This window comes from Plectrocnemia conspersa, unplaced genomic scaffold (genome assembly GCF_051122295.1).
Source record: "Plectrocnemia conspersa isolate PC_06_02 unplaced genomic scaffold, ASM5112229v1 ptg000005l, whole genome shotgun sequence".
NCBI classification, from domain to species: domain Eukaryota; kingdom Metazoa; phylum Arthropoda; class Insecta; order Trichoptera; family Polycentropodidae; genus Plectrocnemia; species Plectrocnemia conspersa.
Genome location: NW_028277169.1, coordinates 28882134 through 28900820, shown reverse-complemented (window position 1 = coordinate 28900820; position 18687 = coordinate 28882134). Strand labels below are relative to the sequence as shown.

At 29.0% G+C, this 18687-nt stretch overlaps 1 protein-coding gene across 2 annotated transcripts in view; it reads left to right on the top strand.

The window, feature by feature from the left end:
* Window positions 1-18687, top strand: part of LOC148235384 (protein amalgam-like) — a 220148-nt gene that overhangs the window by 154156 nt on the left and 47305 nt on the right. For both annotated transcript variants that reach the window (XM_088186943.1, XM_088186944.1), the window contains exon 3: window positions 2941-3191. In XM_088186943.1, the coding sequence (XP_088043069.1) occupies window positions 2941-3191 (251 nt within the window). The remainder of the gene's footprint in view (window positions 1-2940; window positions 3192-18687) is intronic.

The window sequence follows — 18687 nt, the reverse complement described above, 5'->3', positions numbered from 1 at the left end:
CAATTACAAATATTTGGGGGTATAATTAAATTTGTTAATTTCTACAGTCTTTCTTATAAAAATCGTTGAAAAATATAAATAATTTATATAAATAAAATTATATTTGATATAGATCATCTTAAAAATTACAATAAAGTTTTAACAGGTGGTTTTGGTAACACTGCATCTCCCGCGTTTCACTTGCTGCACCTGCAATACTCAAACGACCGTTAATGCTTATTTCTTATTTTAGTTTATTGCGCTTTTAACATGTATATGCTACAAGTTCTTTTCTCGCGGTCAATGCACCAATTTCAATAAGTGCTCTTTATACCTAACTATATCGTTTTTAAGTCATTATCCACACCCACATGGATCATGATCCAATTCAACGCTAAGAGTTGGATCGCCAACAACAGTAAACGATGATCTTATGTTATAAATAGGTATTTTGAGTTCTTAATGATTTTCTTATTTTATTTTTTTAATAAATGTATAGTATATGTTTATAAATATACAATGTATTATTGTAGATATATTCAAATCTTTTTATTTTGTAATATTTTTTCGCTAATATTTAAACAGCGTAATTATATTATTCTTAGTAATTAAAATAAAAAAATATTGATATTATTAATTAATAAAATATATAAGTGGGTATATTATCACAGATCATTCTTAAAATAACACATATTGTTAAGGTCGGAATAGCGCAGTATGTAACGTCTCAGACTAATAACGCCGAGGTTGCGGGTTCGACTGTAGCAGACTATTTTTTATTTATAAAAAAATACTAAAGCTGTCGAGTGACGTTCATTTATTATAAATTAAATTACACCTAATGATATTTATGTATTTTTTATTTATTTATTATTAAATCTTTCGTTAAAGTCTAACAGGCGTAAGTCCAATGCGTTACAATGGGGTAAATCTGTACCAACAGAGTAAATCAATCAAATATAATGAATACCTACAAGTAAATATTAACAACAAGACTGAAAATCTGGAAATCTCGAAGCTTGAACCCGCAACTTCAAAATTACTAGTCTGAAACGTTGCGGACTACACTATTCCATCCATAAATATAATTAATATTATAAATAAATAAATATACTAATGTCCACGATTCCCAATTTTGGTGGTTAGTAAGTATTTATTATGTCTTATTGACTTAACGTCATATTAAAAAAAATTGTCAAAAAAATTTTGCGAAAATTCAAAGATTCGAAAGTCGGAACATTTTCCTTAAAAATATTGAATGAAGATGTAGTAACTAATGTTGTCTTTGTGTATTGTCTTTTTTTGGAAATATAATAAACAAGCAAGTGATATTTTCACTAAAGCTACCGATATTTATGCCTAATTATCCTATATATGAATATTACATGCTTCAAACAATAAAAGCGTTTAGACAATCTTCCTCACATTTAAGTGCTTCTAAAAATACTTCATATGCTGATTCTCTATTATATTGTTTACAACTGTGTACATAAACATTTTTGTCCCATTTATTTATTTACTTTTATTCGTTTATTACATTGTCGAAAAAAATATTTCTTAAAATGAGTACAGCAAATCTTTTACCTTTTGGAGCAATAAGTTAAGAAAAACATCATCTTTGACAAAATATCGCCTTCCATCGATGCCTCCTAAATTTTTATACGAGGGGCCAGAGCACCACTAGTCAATTTATATCCATAATATATATTCCTATATTACTCATTATTTTTGTCAGTTTTATTAGATTATCCGAAAGAAACTTATGTTGAAGGAGTGGGTAAAAAATTGAATTATTGTGATATTTTTGTAATTAATATCTGATGTATTTATATATTATTATTTTAATTATTGCATTTTTCATATTTATTAAAGAGTATTTTAATAAATTTTCAAAAGATTTATCTCTCGTATATTTATTTATTTTTACTCATGTTAAACGTTAATTAAACGTAAGTTATAAAAGTGTATGTGAATATTATATAATAAAAAATACGAAAATACTGCATAATATATTTCTACCTTGATATCTTATGCTGATAAGACTACTTAGGTTAAACCCCTATAAGAAGCATCATTTTATTCCCTCGCTTCTGCTCTCAAACAATATAGGCATCATTTCATGGAAATATCGTTTTCAACAAATAAAATACACGAATTTAAAAAATAGATTTTTTGCTACTACTGGTATTTAATTTTGTAATACAGGATATTTCAAAGGTCCAATAGTCCTTAGGTACATACTTGCATTTTGAAGTACAAACCCATTACTTACGTTAATATAAATAACTGTGTTTAGAGTTTATTTTAATACAAAAATATTTCTCTACAAAATAATAACAAATAATATTCGAATAGCTAAATAAGAAATCAGCAATTATCTCATAAAAGTCCTGATAAGGAGCACTACTTATAACGAGTATGCAAACAATACAATATCTGACGATATTCTAAGTTTGCGCGTATGAATCGTTCGCAAGTTGTGAATCTTCCGGCAATTCAGTCAATGTCTAGATGACGTGTTTTGATTTAAGGATATGCTCTGTGTTTCTCACTTGTATATTTATTATTATTATTTTTTTACAAGTTTAAATACATGTTTTTTAAAATTGCTTCTATTTTATTTTCAATGACTCGTTTGGCTGCTTACCGCAAAATATTTAATATTTTTTATATGAATTTGTCCGTAAACATAATATCACATCAATGTTTGTATGTTTGCGCATCGCAATATTAACGCAAGTTTTCATTGAAATTTTTATTAAATGGCAATTTGACTGTAATTTTATTGTAACTAATTATTTTTGTCCATACAAATATGAAAATGGCTCATTGTCATTATAAGCTTAAAATAAAATACGTCATACATTTTTCATTAAATATTATTGAGCTTGTACTATCCGGAAACAATTTATTTACATATGCTCATAAATTCATAACCATTGCTAAATGTAAAATTTCTAGTTTCAGGTCATCACGATCAGAGCTCGAAATTTATCCCAGGTGCCATTCCCGCCCACTACTGGCCCGACTTTTCGCCCTACACTGAGTCCTATGAAGATATCGAAGATGAGATCATCTTCGAAACGACCAGCACCACGCTGCCACCAGAGCCCTTGCCCTACTTCTTGGACGGTCCAGCTTCCAACGTAACAGCCCAGCTCGGCGGCAGAGTTCTGCTGCACTGCCGCGTGGCCCTGCTTGGAGACAAAACGGTGAGAATAGGCCTAATCAATTCTTGACCCAAATCCAATCACAAAATGTGGACATTGGAATTGGAGATTGGCTTCGGTCTGCCTACGAATACAAACACGGTTTTGCTTTCGTTGCACGCTGGCTTGTTTGCAGCATTAATCAGAAGCGACGTGAACGTAACTTTAAACCCATTCTAGAAAGCCCGTAAAGCTTTGAAGCTGTGTGACCGGCCAATTATAGGAACTTTTAATTAGGTCGCCAACGCAGGCTTGTAGAAATTGCTCGATCGAATATATTCAAAACGTCAGATGAATAGAAAACACGTGCATTTATATTTAACAGTAAATATGCTCTGCTGAATATATTATATTATAATAAATGGTTTTAAAATATATATTAATTTTATTTATATTTTAATATTTCGACAGCAATAATCTTGACATTGTCATGACTTATGAATAAATGCCACTTGAATTATTTTTTCAGTAGCATTCGTGTTTATGTTAATCATTTTGTTTAAATTTGTGATACGGTAAATGACAATTTGTCGATGGTTTTATTTAATGTAGTTTCCAAAACCAAAAGCCATTATATGTATATCATAATCACAGCAGTAAAAGTCGGTGACTAATATAGACCCATATGGACCCTTGCGTTTCTCCTTTTCTTTCGTGTCTCTTAATTTGAAATTACCAATTATAATTTAATTTTAATTTCGATTGATTATTACAGATTCGGATTTCTTAATTTATTTTAATTTTGCGAATCCATATCCTAGTGGCGTATCTAGGGTATGTGCCACCCAGGGCGATCCTTAAAATTGCCGCCCCCCCATACAATTTTTACAGGGTCATAAAATCAGCATTTTTTTAAATAATAAATTGGTTATTATTAAGCTCTTGTTATTCGTGGATTTATATATATTTTAGTGTATTCAGGGTTAAGAACCAGACGATACTAGACGATCCCATTGCGAATATGCCGCCCCCAAGCAAGTGCCGCCCGGGGCGCCCCGCCATAGCTACGCCACTGCCATATCCTTATTATTAAAGTGATAGAGTGACATCTATTGAATGTAACCTATAGTAATAGTCTGTATTTAATAAAATGTACATCATCTGTAAATACAGACTTTGTTTCAATATAATGTATCACTACTTACTTAGTTTTTGATTGCTTTTACCTTGTTCTAACCCATTGGAACAATGGCTGTCATATTGCAACAAATAATTTACGATAAATTAATAAGGCTGTCGTCACATTTGTACATGTTATTTTTTTTTCGTTTATATCTATACCTCTGTTTATATATATTTATAATATTTGATTATTCTATTTAGACTTTATTGCAATCTTCACACGAGATTTGAAACACTTTTTTTACTGTACAGCATCGAATTTGTGTCCTGTGCCTTACCAAAGACCCAATCTCTCAGACAGTGGCGTATCTAGGTTTTGTGCCACCTGGAGAAATACTTAATTTTGCCATTGTCTATTACGAAATCTGTAACTTAATGCATGTCTTTAATATGCCAAAACTTTCCGAGGCAGGCATTCTCTTATGTTCCGTTTTTATATTTGATGAAATGTGTTAATTTCAGGCATCATTTCATTATTTTACACATGCTCGAATCGATGGGATGGGAAACATCTGGTTTAACTATTATATATATATTGCTTCGTGTAAGATTAATTTTAATAACAGTTAATTTTATAATAACACGAAATCAATAATGTAATCCGATAATACGCATCAGTAAAAATTCTTAAAACATGCATTTTTATTGAGTTCAAGTTACACACAGTAATTTTAAGCGGATTCTCGCTCTTTAATTATATATTTTCGTAATAAGTATATAATGTTTATAAGCTTATTTATCATTATTTCCATTATAAGCTTGTATACACTTATTTTAAGGGTGCTTTAAAATGAACATTAAACCACTTGATAAATATAAAGATATTTATATTAAGCTCTACGCCTATCCTGTAAGGACATTTGTATACTCGATCTTCAATGAAAGTAGTTATTTTTAAGCTTAATAAATTTTTGAACTCAAAACTAATTTTTAACATTTTTGATAGATTTTGAGCACAAACCTTTTAAAATCGGTTTTAATAAAAAAAAACATGAGAAACTGAAAAAAATATAAAAGTTCACAAATTTTCAGCCTTTTGATTGTAATTTTGCTTTAAAACAGGATCTTATTTTGTGTAAGAAAAATAAAAAAAATTACAAATTTGCACCTCTTTTTCAGGATTTTAGCCTAAAAATGTCTAAAATTTGTAGATGTAAGATTATTTGTTTTTTTTTTTGTTTTTAGAGTAAAAATAACTACCTTTATTGAAGATTGATTATACAAATATTCTTACATAATAAGCGTAAAACTGCCGTCGATTATACGAATAAATATTTACAAAACATTTATTAAAGGAATAAATGCAAACATATTTTATTAGAAAAGGGTTTAGGATAGAGGATGTATGCTCTCGTATGCCTGTTATTATTCCCCAACACGAAAACTTATCTGTTTTGTGTTAAAAAAACAATAATACAATATTAAAAAACAATTATAAAAAGCAAATGTGATGCACAACGTTTGTTAAGGTCGCAAGAAATACAGCGAAAATATCTTTAGGTAACTTTAAAAAATGATCTGTGCGTTTGCTTCTTTATCAGGCACGTGCGGTGAGATACGGACGTGCGGAACGCACGCTCATATCTCTCACTCACTCTCGTCAGTTAACACGCGAGCGAGCGAAAGGGAAAGTATCTCACCGTACGCGCCTGTTTCTTATATTGTGTAATAAAAAGTATTTACTCGCAATTTTTTTTCATCGTACGTGAATTCAAATTTAAACTGTAGTTTTATAGTATGTTACAGGCATTCTCTCATCGATCAAAAACAGTAAAGATGAGTAAAAAAATTAAAAAAAAATTAAGCTGGTCCAGAAATAGTTCTTAATTGAAATATTATACATCTTAGGATCGTAATTAAGAATAAAATCAATGAGAAAACTTAAATCAAAGGTGTATGAAACCACGAATCAGACTACGAACTCATTTAATTATAAACTAATTTCACGGTTTTTAGTGCTAATATTATTGTAACTAATTACTGTGTAATAAAAGTGGTAATTCACGATTCAGTTAATTCAGTTCGTATCATTTAACTGAAATATTTTTGCTTTCTTACAATATATTTTTTTAATCTTACTTGTATTAGTTTTTTACCATCGTGACGCTTTATGGTAACTTTTAAGGTCACAATGGTTTCAATTTAATTCTAATAAATAAATATCATTATTAAGACACAAAGTGACCGCTCTTATTATTAAAAGCGAATAAAATCATAAGCATATATAAACTCATGCAGAAATTTTTAATGCATTAATCACTTTGTATATAAAACTTGTGCATTTTGCGCGTAGTAATAAATAAATAATGAATTAAACAAAAATTAACGTTGAAGTCTTCATGATAAGAAAATTTAATTTCCGCCAAGAACGACCTACTTTGCCAATTTTCCGCCGCTTCGGCGTTTTGACTAAAAGAACCGGTGTATAATACATACGTATAAATATTATATGTACTAAGTAGTTTATACATATTTACACGTTATACCAAACTTTGTCATTTTTTAACGATATTTAAGTATTTCTGACATAACGTCAGCTGCTTCTTTATTACATTGCTTTTGCTAGCTATTTTATCAACTTGGTTATGAAATATACAAAGTAACTATAATATAATATAAATTAAAAAAGTTTTACATAGTATATGTGACATTGCTATGTCACACACTTTTATCATGTTTGCCGTGAGCTAAAATAAATATTAACCTTTTTAGAAACATTACTTCAAATTAAGTTAAAAAAAAACCTTTTAAGATTTATGTGAATTTTCCAAATAAACGCATATTAAATAATTTCATAAATGAGATATTTGACTTTCTCTCTCGTATGTAAAATATAATTAATTAGCAGTAAAAAAAACATTTTCTTAACAAAGCGATTAATTAACATTTGCGGCTCAAAACATGTAAATAAGTATCTCTTTTCTTGAAAATATTCCTTACAGATTTTTATGTGCCTCATAATGAAATTATGAGTATACTGCAAATACAAAGAATCTTATCGTTGTTGAAACACACAGCGAATATCCGAAGGTAAATTTTGATAATTTGGGCAATTTGAAAAGTTATATTTCATTTTTGTGTACATTTAATAAGGGTTTTGTGAGGTTTAGTGACAAGGGTCTCGCAGGTGTCGAAATACCACTTTATTAAAGTAATACTTATATAATGGCTTACCATATATCAAACCCCTATTTATTTTCTTACAGCTAAACGCTTTTATATTTATGAATAATTTATTCGATCGTTACGAATAATATGGTCATTATGTAATAATATTTTTCTTATGAATCTACTAAACCGATACATTTATCATACTATCGTAGTATATTGTATACATATACAATCTTGTTTTTGTGTAACGCAATATGAGTCAATAAATCTGAATTCAACTCCCATGAGATAATGTATTGATTAAGTTACTGAAATGCTGTCAGATTTAATTTATTATTGAAGAGCGAAAGAAAAATGGTATTAAGTAATACTGATAATAAAAATTGATACTATTTTTTTTTTACTGAATAAACACTTTAAATAATAAACTAGTTAATTCTTGGAAATTCTGTGGTCGTATCAAATAAAAAAAATACTTGATAAATTCTGAACTAACGTTTTATACATTAACTTTTTAAAGTTTGTTATCAAACTCACTTTTCAATAACTAATGTTGAATACCATTAATAATTTACTATAGAATAATAAAAGGATGAATTGCTGTATATCTATTTTTTATTATTTAATATTATTACATGCTAACAGAAAGTTACAACCGTGTTACAGTCAAGGCCTACTAATAAATATTAAATTGATTTTTCATACCTCATTTTTATTAATTTTAATTAAAAATTTTAATTAATTCTGCTGCTGGAATCAAATCATTATTATTTCAGCCCTCAATATATATATTATACATATGTAGATACATACATAAAAAAATCTGGGTTATAATATTTACCATGTAATAAAAAAACAGATGTTCATAGGTACTTCATCGCATTAATAAAATATGAATTTAATAAATTAAAACATAACTCTTTATATCAGGTTGTTCCATAAACGTTTTTTAAGGTGCAGATTAAATGAGCTGAAAATAACATGTGTAATACCTTTACTAAATTACATATTCTGCATCTTTTTCTATGATTATACTCCATATGCTAATCACTTTTTTATATCTGATTTGAAAAATAATGAATGAAGCAATAAATACTTTAATGTTTTTTTTTATAATTATCTGATTTATTAAAAATATTTTTTTTCACCTAAAAACAGTTACAGGGATCTAAATATTTGATAAAGAATACAATGGATAAGAAAGGAGTGATTTTTTCTATCATCTTCTTGGATAGATGAGGGAGAGCGCTGTCTTGGTGTAAAATTACCCTCTTTAATTTATAAAGGAAAGGCTTTTTATAGTTTGAGTCGCTTTTAAACAACTTATCCAAACATACTTTTATCTGTATGAACCAATAACTCATAATGAATTATATCCCACCAAATACATAACATTATCATATTGGATTGTGATCCATTTCTCGGGGTTGAAATTGATAATTTTTTGGCTTTTTTTTTACGTCTCATTTTAAAGTAAAGAATCTACTCCTTGATTCGACTCAAAAATAAATCTTTCTTCTCATGAATCATATTGAGATTCGCTGCGATAGTTTTTCTTCAAGCAATTTATAAGATATCCATAATCTGCAAATTAACACCTTTTTTAAATTTTTAAATATCTGTGAACTGATGTAGGCTTTTGATGGCAGCCCTAATATCCTCACTAACAACCCCTAAGGTCCTTATGTAGATATTCAATGTCAAAATTATCGGAACGAAACTTTTAGAACCACATTTGACACTTTCTAAATTTAATGACATTGTTGCCCATTGCATTACTGCTATAAATTTGAAACCCATTAAGCATAATATAACTAACCTGAGAATATTTTATATTTACTGCCATACTGCAAAAATATCGTGTTATCAATACATAATTAATAAAAAAAATACATTTTTGAGAATGTAAGAAAAAAAATGAATAACTAATGGAATAACATGTACATATGAAACAAGTTTACCATGTTTTTCTTAATTCAATCAGTACTAACTTTTTATTTTCAAAAATTACTGCACTATTTTTTAAATTAAATATTTTGTGCCTATCTAAAATAATAGTATTTTTACAAATTTTGCTAATCGCATTAAAATAATCGTTAAAGGAATGTTTTGTTTTATATTATTAAGTATTTTTTTATTAGGAAGGTTGATCGTAAAGTGAAAACGCGTTAAAAGCGCAATAAGCAAAAACTTCATTATTCTTCACAACCCACCGAGAAATGCTATTTCGCATATTATACGTTTTTTGTACAGTTTTTTTTTTTGAATAACTAAAATGATCCGTCAAAAATGCCCTTAAAATATGTGAATGAAATTGTACTGACAGCACATTTAAATGTAAAATGACAAATGTGGGGTTGCCAAATTGCTAACCTATTAAAATTTAGATTGACAACGCAACGCAATTTTTTAATAAGAAAACAAAATATTCGCAATTGATCGTCGCAGACATAAATGGGCGAGCAATGAAACTTAATACTTATTTTCTGTATTCGCTCTATTCCCAGCTTGGAACATACGAGAGTTCAACCAAACCATCAATAACGACCGAAAAGACCGCAATAGCCGCCGCTTCCATCTTCGCGTCAATCTTGGTCCAGTTACGACGATTTTATATGATTGATTGAGGCAAACAATGCTTATATGAACTTATTTTACATTAAATTACACTATTAATAAATATAAATAACGTATCCAGACTTTGCTTGATTGTTTGAAATACTGCTACACACTAAAATGCTTTAAGCTTATGGAAATGTTGTTTTCTTAGTGTATTGTATATAATTGAACTTTATAAATTAAAAACATAAATTAGTTTTAAATTACATATTTTATTTTATAAAAATACATTGTTACGAAAAACAGCAATTGTTACTTTAGAGCATTGCTTTTCAGTACAATTCATAATTATTCGTTAGTATTTGGCTCGAAAAGCTTTATTATCCTTTATCGTTAAGTGTGTCTAGACCTAGAATAAATTAAAAAAACAGATTTCAGACTTAAGCATACTTATATAACAAATATTTTTTTTACTTACCTTACTGAAGCATTTCTACGAGACCCGATTGTATGTTCGCGGCGTCTTCTGTTGGATTCTTCTTCGTTATGTTCAAAATCCAGGCGTCTGTGATAGGACATCCAGAGCAAGTACCAAAACAAAATATTGTATAGTGTTAAGCCTAGCAATCCGACGGTGAACAGCAAAACCTTCTTGAAGATCGTAAACAGTTGCGATGTTTCCTCCATGGTGGCAGAAGCACAATGACGCTTTTTCACATTAAAACATTAGGAGGGGATTTTTAAGCAAATATTTTAGTAAAATAAAGTTTGCACTTCTTGATTAGAGAAGACGTGGGTGGCGAATAACAATGTAAAAATCGATAAGCAATCTTTATTTATAATAAGATACTATTGCTAAGTTATGTTAGCTTGCTTTGAATAAATGTTATCACATTTCTATTCAAAACAATATAAAACTGATACGGATGCATGACAAATAGCTCCAATATTAACATATAGCAAATAACGATGTGCCACGTCACAACCAAACTTTAAAATGATGTGACAATTGATAAAACAGAATTTTGCCGAATAAACTAATAGCAGAAATTTCCTGATCAATTTACACATAGCTATAATGATTTAAGGACATAAGCAAGTACTAACGCTATAAAACAAGCACAGCTCAAGCTGGAGAAATTTATTATTATTATTATACCCTATTGGTAAAAAGATTTTTTTAGTGTAAAAACAACCAATTCAGTATTTACATTCTTGTTATCAGTGAAACCGTACTTATTAGGTTATTGGAGAGATGAAAGACACATTGTGACTGTGTAAACCAATAAAATACGGCATTATTCATCATTAGATATATGTATGTAAGTCAGTATATGATCAAATTATATTCGTAAAAGTAAAATAAAAATGTTAATGTTAAGAGAAAGAGAGGGAAAGAAAGATTCCCGGCACGATGGTCTGAACAAAAAAAATTGACCCGGATAGGACAAACCGATTTGGAATTATGATCAAAATATGTACATAATATTTTCATTCAAGGATAATATAAATACGTGAAACAAATCAAATGTAGTTGTTTATGTTGTTATTATACTTATTAGTTGATCATCGTTAAATCTTTATTTTGATTAAAATTTTATATTCCATTTTTAGATGCTGTTGCGATACGTAAAAACATAATACACCTACAGAAATCAAAATTTATAGTAGATGAACATTAACTGTTATAACTTGATCCTAATACACAATGTAAGTAACATTATATGATTGTCAACCTATGCAAAGTTTCAATTTAGTGTTTATAAAGCACTGCCATTCTCAAATAATTTAGCTAAATCCTTCTAGATTTAAGACAGACACTCGTAAGAAACACAAACACGATGGATAGATATTTATGGCGCTTTTAACGCGTAATTTTTTTTCTTACCAGTCGCTTATTTTTGTATGCAATTTTTCGATTAATTGATTTGTTCTTTTAATGGGGTTTTTAACTGTCTTTGTCTTAAGTATTTATTGTCTGTTGTCAGCTTTGATTATTAAATTATTTTTTATATTGTATATTACCTTATCTTGTAAATATTTGGATCCCACGCATTTAAGAAATTTCTAGTATCTTCATTATATATTAATAATAATAAGTATAATAAAGCGACAACATGTAAAAACTTTAATTAATTTGAAGGTTTATCTAGCCTGATATAAAGAACCAAATGAAAAATACCATACGGCCACTCCCACAAGCATTTAAATATTCGGAATTTCGGGAGAGTTAGAGGAGAATCATAAAGAGATCCAGCCAAGCGGTGATTGCGGGTCACAGTCCTCAACAATGATGAAAAGACGAGGAAGAATTTCAGCTTCAACATTAAGAAATATCCGAATGTATTTTAAAAATTTAATTTGAATATTAAAAAATGAGCAATTTTATTATATTATTAGTGCATAATAATCTACTATGACCCTTGTAGATATTATGATTTGAGAAACCTTCTTTACTGCTCGAAATTTCTAACATTTCTTCTTCGGAAGCTGATCGTTAATCGCCGACGTTTCAACGCTAACGTTTAACGCACCAAAAAGACTGAAACTCGTAGGGTACTCATAATAAGCCTACCGAAACGTACCCTTCGTCACTCTCCTGCCTTTCGAAATAGTACCTTGGTACAGTCTGACATATTTAATTAACCAGAACGCTCCGAGGGGCCTAACTCGCGATATACTCGGACAAAGGGAGCGCGTTGCCTTTTTCCTCGTGTTTCCGGCTATGTAGCACAGGGATGATTTATAAGGGTTTTTAAAGGTTTTCCATCTCGCGCTTTTGGCAAATTTGCATTTAACAACTGCCCGCCTCGAGCTCTCCATTACGCGCGCAGATTATTCATCTCGTTAGGACGAATTCGATTAATTTAGTGCGTGAAAGTGCTCCAGACGAAAAAATATATAAAACGAGAGATTCCGATGCGAGAGAATGATAATAAAAATGAAGTGATTAAGGAGAAGACGATTTTTTTATATATATTTTTTCGATTTCAAATTGAAGACGTGACTCGGCGTATTATGGTAATAAGGGTCGGCTATATAATAACTCGATGTGCATTTCAAGTAATTATTCAGTTTCTGTTTATCTTCCTAATTTATATTAATATTATTTATTAGTATCGTAAGCATCAAAATTTTTAGAATAACTAATATTATCACCAATCTACTAGTTTATTACTCTTTGCCCTAATTTAAAACATATAATTTCGCAAAATAAAAAATAATACACAAACAGCTAGCAGTATCATGCAAACACCGATCTTGAGATCAAACTTTGTTTATACATACATGTCTGAGTAATATATATCTTAAGGCAAAATTGTGGCAAATGAAAAAGGATAATTTTCTATCCTATGTATTATATAATATAATCCTAACGAATTAAATGAATTTATTTTTGCACTTTGACCTTTCGAATCGAAATTTCTGGTTAAAATGTTTTATTAATCCTTATCTTAAAATTAATTACTTATATATAAACTTTGAGACGTAGCTCAAAGAGTTGTCGCTTTTTAGGACATAACCAAAATATCGTTATAATCCTCTTCTAATCAATCAGGAAACTGGTTAAAAATATTACCTAAGAATTTGTTTTCCAGATTATATATTAGAATTATTTTAACGGCTAATGTATTTTTTGGGTATTTAAAAAATGTTATTTATAGTAAATAAACATTTTACATATTACTTCAGTAAAACCTTGATACATTTTACATTAAATATTAATGGCAATTTTACATACATAATAAGTACTTTATTACAAATGCGGTCTTATCTTTAAATACCATCGAAAAATTAACATTTCAAAATAGAATATATTAACGCTAAATAACATATAATAAAAAGTTATAGTTAACTTTGATATTCTGTGGATTTATGTTATTCATTAAAAAATAATCAGTAGTGAGCCAAGATTAAAATTTTATACTACAGAGTAAGTTGAGTACTCTGTTACATGCAACAAGTCATCAACGATTTTCCAAGTAACTAAATATATAAAGATTGCTAAAATGAATATTAAAATCAAATGTTGTGACTTTTGAGATTGATTATCGATTGCTACAAAAATTAAATTTTATAAGAGAAATTTTACAAAAAAGAATATTATTTTAACAAAAATCGACTAACTCTTAAAAAACATTGTACATTTTCTTACGTCTTTGTGTATTAGTATTTTTGTGTAATGCTGCATTATCTAATACCAAATTGCGTTTTCTTTTTGTTTTGCAAAATTTATCCTCTTATATATATGAATAAGAGGCCATAGCAACTTACAGCCGACAAATAAAATGATGAAGTAAAAGCTCTTTATAATTTCTGAATTCCAAAAAATACTCGTATTTCAAAGTTAATATTGTGCAGCTGTTAACTTTCTCAATGTCTGCTATTGATTTTTTTATATATTTTTATAAGTTATATTTTATAAGCATACCGAGTTGTTGTCTTTACGACAGTTAGTACTTCGTACTAATTTAAAGCGTTAAAAACTTTATGTTCCATTATCTTAAAAGATAATATGAATAGTTTTGATACGTTTTACTATTTTTTTTATAACATAATGTGTATATTACTTCAATTGATCTGATTACTAATCTTAATGGATCTGGAAATTAAAATAATAATACAAAAAACGCATAAAAAACTATACTGATATTGGAAGGAGAATATTTATAAACATTCCGTATGTATGTAAATATATACTATTTAGTCCAGGGCTTCTTAGCAAAATCTTGGGGTCGCGAGATTTTAATGTAAAATATTTAAATATATGAATTGAAATCATTTTTTCAAGCTGCTTATTATGCCACTAACTTATTTATCAGGAGGCCCTTGCAGCAAAAAAATTAGCACCAGAATTGAACGATGTGCTTCAGGATGCTGTTAAGATTATAAATTTTATTAAGAGCCATGCCCTTAACACCCGCTTATTTTCAAATCTCTGTAAGGATACGGATTCCAATTATACAAATTTATTATTATATGCAGAAGTAAGATGGATATCAAGAGGTTAAAGCTTAAGAAGGTTATTGTTATTAAAGGACGAAATCGAAATATTTTTAACCGAATAAAAATGTGATCTTGCTGCTATTTTTAAAATAACCTATGGTTATCCAAGCTGTGTTATCTGTCAGATATTTTTTTTAATATCAACATTTGGAAAAGTAGAGTAGAAAAGGATTCGTTCAAATTGTTCTCCAGTATCGACAATTTTATAATCGAGAAAAATCATTGTAAAATTTTTATCACAAAAATTATTATAGGTCACTTAAAAGCGCTAAAAACACCATTTCGTCAACATTTTATATCAAATATTGATTTCAAAAAGTTATCTTGGATTCAAAAACCATTTTTGATTGGCTTGAGTGTGATTAATCACCTGCCATATAAAGCTCAAGAGAAATTTGCTGAGCTTTCGAGTGATACAAACTTAAAACTAGATTTTCCATAAAAAAGCCCTTGACTGAATTCTGGATCGGAACTAAAACTGAATTTCCCACAATCTCTGATATGGCATTAAGTGTTCTTCTGCCATTGAACACCACATATTAATGTGAAATTACTTTTTCAGCTTTAACACATATTAAATCCCAATATTTTTCATCGCTTAAAAATGTTTTTACGTCCAGCTGTGTTTTGCAGTAAAAAACAAGCACATCCGTCTCATTAAAAAACGATTTCCCTTTAATTTTTGTATACTTAACCACTTAACGACTGCACTCGAATATATTTGAACGGACTAAGACGACCAAAATGCCCGGGCTCGAATATATACCAGCGACAAAATATTTTGCTCAATATTCTCTTTTATATATGTATTTGCAAAAAATGCAGTTTTGATGAAAAATAGGGCATATAATTTTTGTAACTATAATAAATATAATTTTACAACTTTTTGTGCAATTTTTAAATTTATATTTTTGTATGTTTCTGAGCAAATTCTAAAACTATATTTTTTATATGTATGTATATTGTTACCTAATCAATAAATCAGGGGTCGCGAAGAAACTCACAATCATAAATGGGGTCGTGAATGAAAAAAGTTTAAGAAGCCCTGCTTTAGTCAAATATTCTTCTTTGAAAGATATTCAATCAGAATAGTATATAAGCAGCCATAGATGGAAGTTAGATCAAAAAAATTATTGACACGCTATATTTTAATAAATAAATATATTTATAATATAAATGTTATTGAGCACCTTTTCATAGAATACATTTTCGAGTTTTTCCTGTTAAAATTTTAAGCATAATATAATAAATAAATCATCTCTGATGCTGTTTATAAATGTCAAAAGCATAATGTGCTCTAAATATGGTTTCTAATGGCGTTCTAGAGCATTTCGTAGAAGACGAATAACTATAGTTTATGACATTTGAGAGGAAACGGCCGTCGGGTGCGGGAAGGCTCGGACCTCATCAATTTGTTGGTCCTTTTTAGCGAGATTAAAACGTGCGAACGATCCTTGAAGGGTTGGCACCCTTTGCCGCATATAATGAAGAGTTAGCTTCCACGGCGGTTGAAAAAGGTCGGCGCTGAAGTTTAAGTTAGTCGCAGGGGTCAAGTCGTCGGGACCCCAATGCAAATTTATTATAGGTATTTGCAGATTGGAAGTTGGAGACCCTCGGGGTGTCGGAGGTTTCCTTATCAAATTAAACTAACAACCCACGAAACATTGTTTCTCTAATTTACGTGTGGGAAGGCAGGTTATGTAAAGTTTTCGGAGCGCAAGTGATGCCATAAATAAACTGTAAGGATTCTTGAAATGTTCCACTGTTTTTGGCGCGATGTGTATATACTAAATGTATACACATACGTTACGGCGGTTTCAGCCTAAAGGCGGGTGAAATTTGCAAACCGACTTCGTGTAACTAGGATTTATTATGTCAAGGACAGTTTTTGTGTAATATGGCACAAGTCCTATGAGGATATGCTTTACTATAATCAAACGTTATATATTTTTTATGACTTTTGAATAAATTGTGTTATAATAACGACCTTCTAAATTAATGAGATTTATTTGATTCATAAATTTATATTTTATTTAAAAACTGTTGTCGTACAAATGTACGATATATAAGTAAATATAATATATATACATCCAGCCATGGTCACGAATTATCCGTAGCTAACTTAGTTACGCCTAATTCGTGACCATGGCTGGAGTATCGCAGCCGAAATATAGAAAGAAAGTGAGCGAAAATCGCGATGAATCCCGAGATTTAAAAAAAAAAGATATATATATATTATATATAAATAAAATATGAATAGCTAAACAACGATAAATTAAACATTATTAGAAAACATTGGTTCAATTAGCAAAAACAGTTTTTAAAATACTGTAATTTTATTACAATCCAATTGCTTTTATTACAAAGAAAATCATCCTTCAGTTTTTGTATTATAATAAAAAATAAAATAATAATATAACTTAAAGAAAATATTAGCCAGCTTCGTTATTTATAAATTGAACAAAATATATAGCCCTACTTAATAAGTAACTCAAGATGTTCTTTCAAGAAGATACTAATTTGACTTTTGATATTTTCACAAATATTAATAATCTGTAATACATATAATTGTGTATTTAAAGGGTGCTTTTGATATATAATATATATTAAACTCATTTCGGCGTGTTTTTGATATTCCCATTTTTCACAGACATATTAAAGTCATTCGCATTTTTTCGAAATATTTGTCAATATCAAATGATCCATTTTGGCGTTATAAAAAATACATAAAATTTATTTAAGTACACACAAACGAACCGGAGATTGGAGCGACGTCCCAACTCCACTAAAATATTATACGCGTAACATTATACCATAATAAATACGTCATTATACTCTATATGGATCAAGAGTGTTTTATGTGTATCATCGTCATAATAAAAACCATATAAATAAATAAAATGAAAAGCTTTTTCATAGGTAAGCAAAAAAATATAACGATATACCTTAACAGTAAATCATACCGTAAGGTAGATCAACATTATGAAGGAATTTCGGGCATCCGCTTCCGTCAGATAAGACGAAGGTCCCATTTTTGCCTTCGTCCAATAAATAATAATGTAACTTTTAAAGGGCCCGCTGTGTTCCGGCTCAGAAGGGTTAAATAGAGCGAAAGCCCTCGAAAAGTCGAACGTGTATATTTATGGGTGGCGAATTTTGGGAGAGATTTAACGCCAAGAACGTGAAGTTTGAGAGCTGCTGAAAGGGATTTAATATAGATTTCAATATTTCAAATAGTGGTGAGGTGATAATAAGATTATATATGATACTATAATTTTTATTTGTTGCTCATTAAATTATAATTTTCTCTACTGTAATTTGTATTTTTTATAATCTTGCATTTTGATGCTGATTACACTATTTATTTATTTTATTTAAGCTCTAGTTATAAACGTAAATTTTAAAGACACATCACAAAAGTCGTTAAATAATTAATTTGTAAGACGTTGATGTCAAATAAAAATTGATCTTCTTATCTTACCATTACTTTAAAATTACATTTATTACATTATCTGCATTAGATTTGTTGGTGCTATATATTTTTTTATATACAGAACGTTAACAATACATTTCAAATAAAATATCTGATTCAATAGACTGCATTACTTATAACTGCGTGATTTAATTTATGATAATATAGTATTGTTAATATTAACCCTTTATGTGCTAGGTGCCATGAATCATAATCTCTGTGTACAGC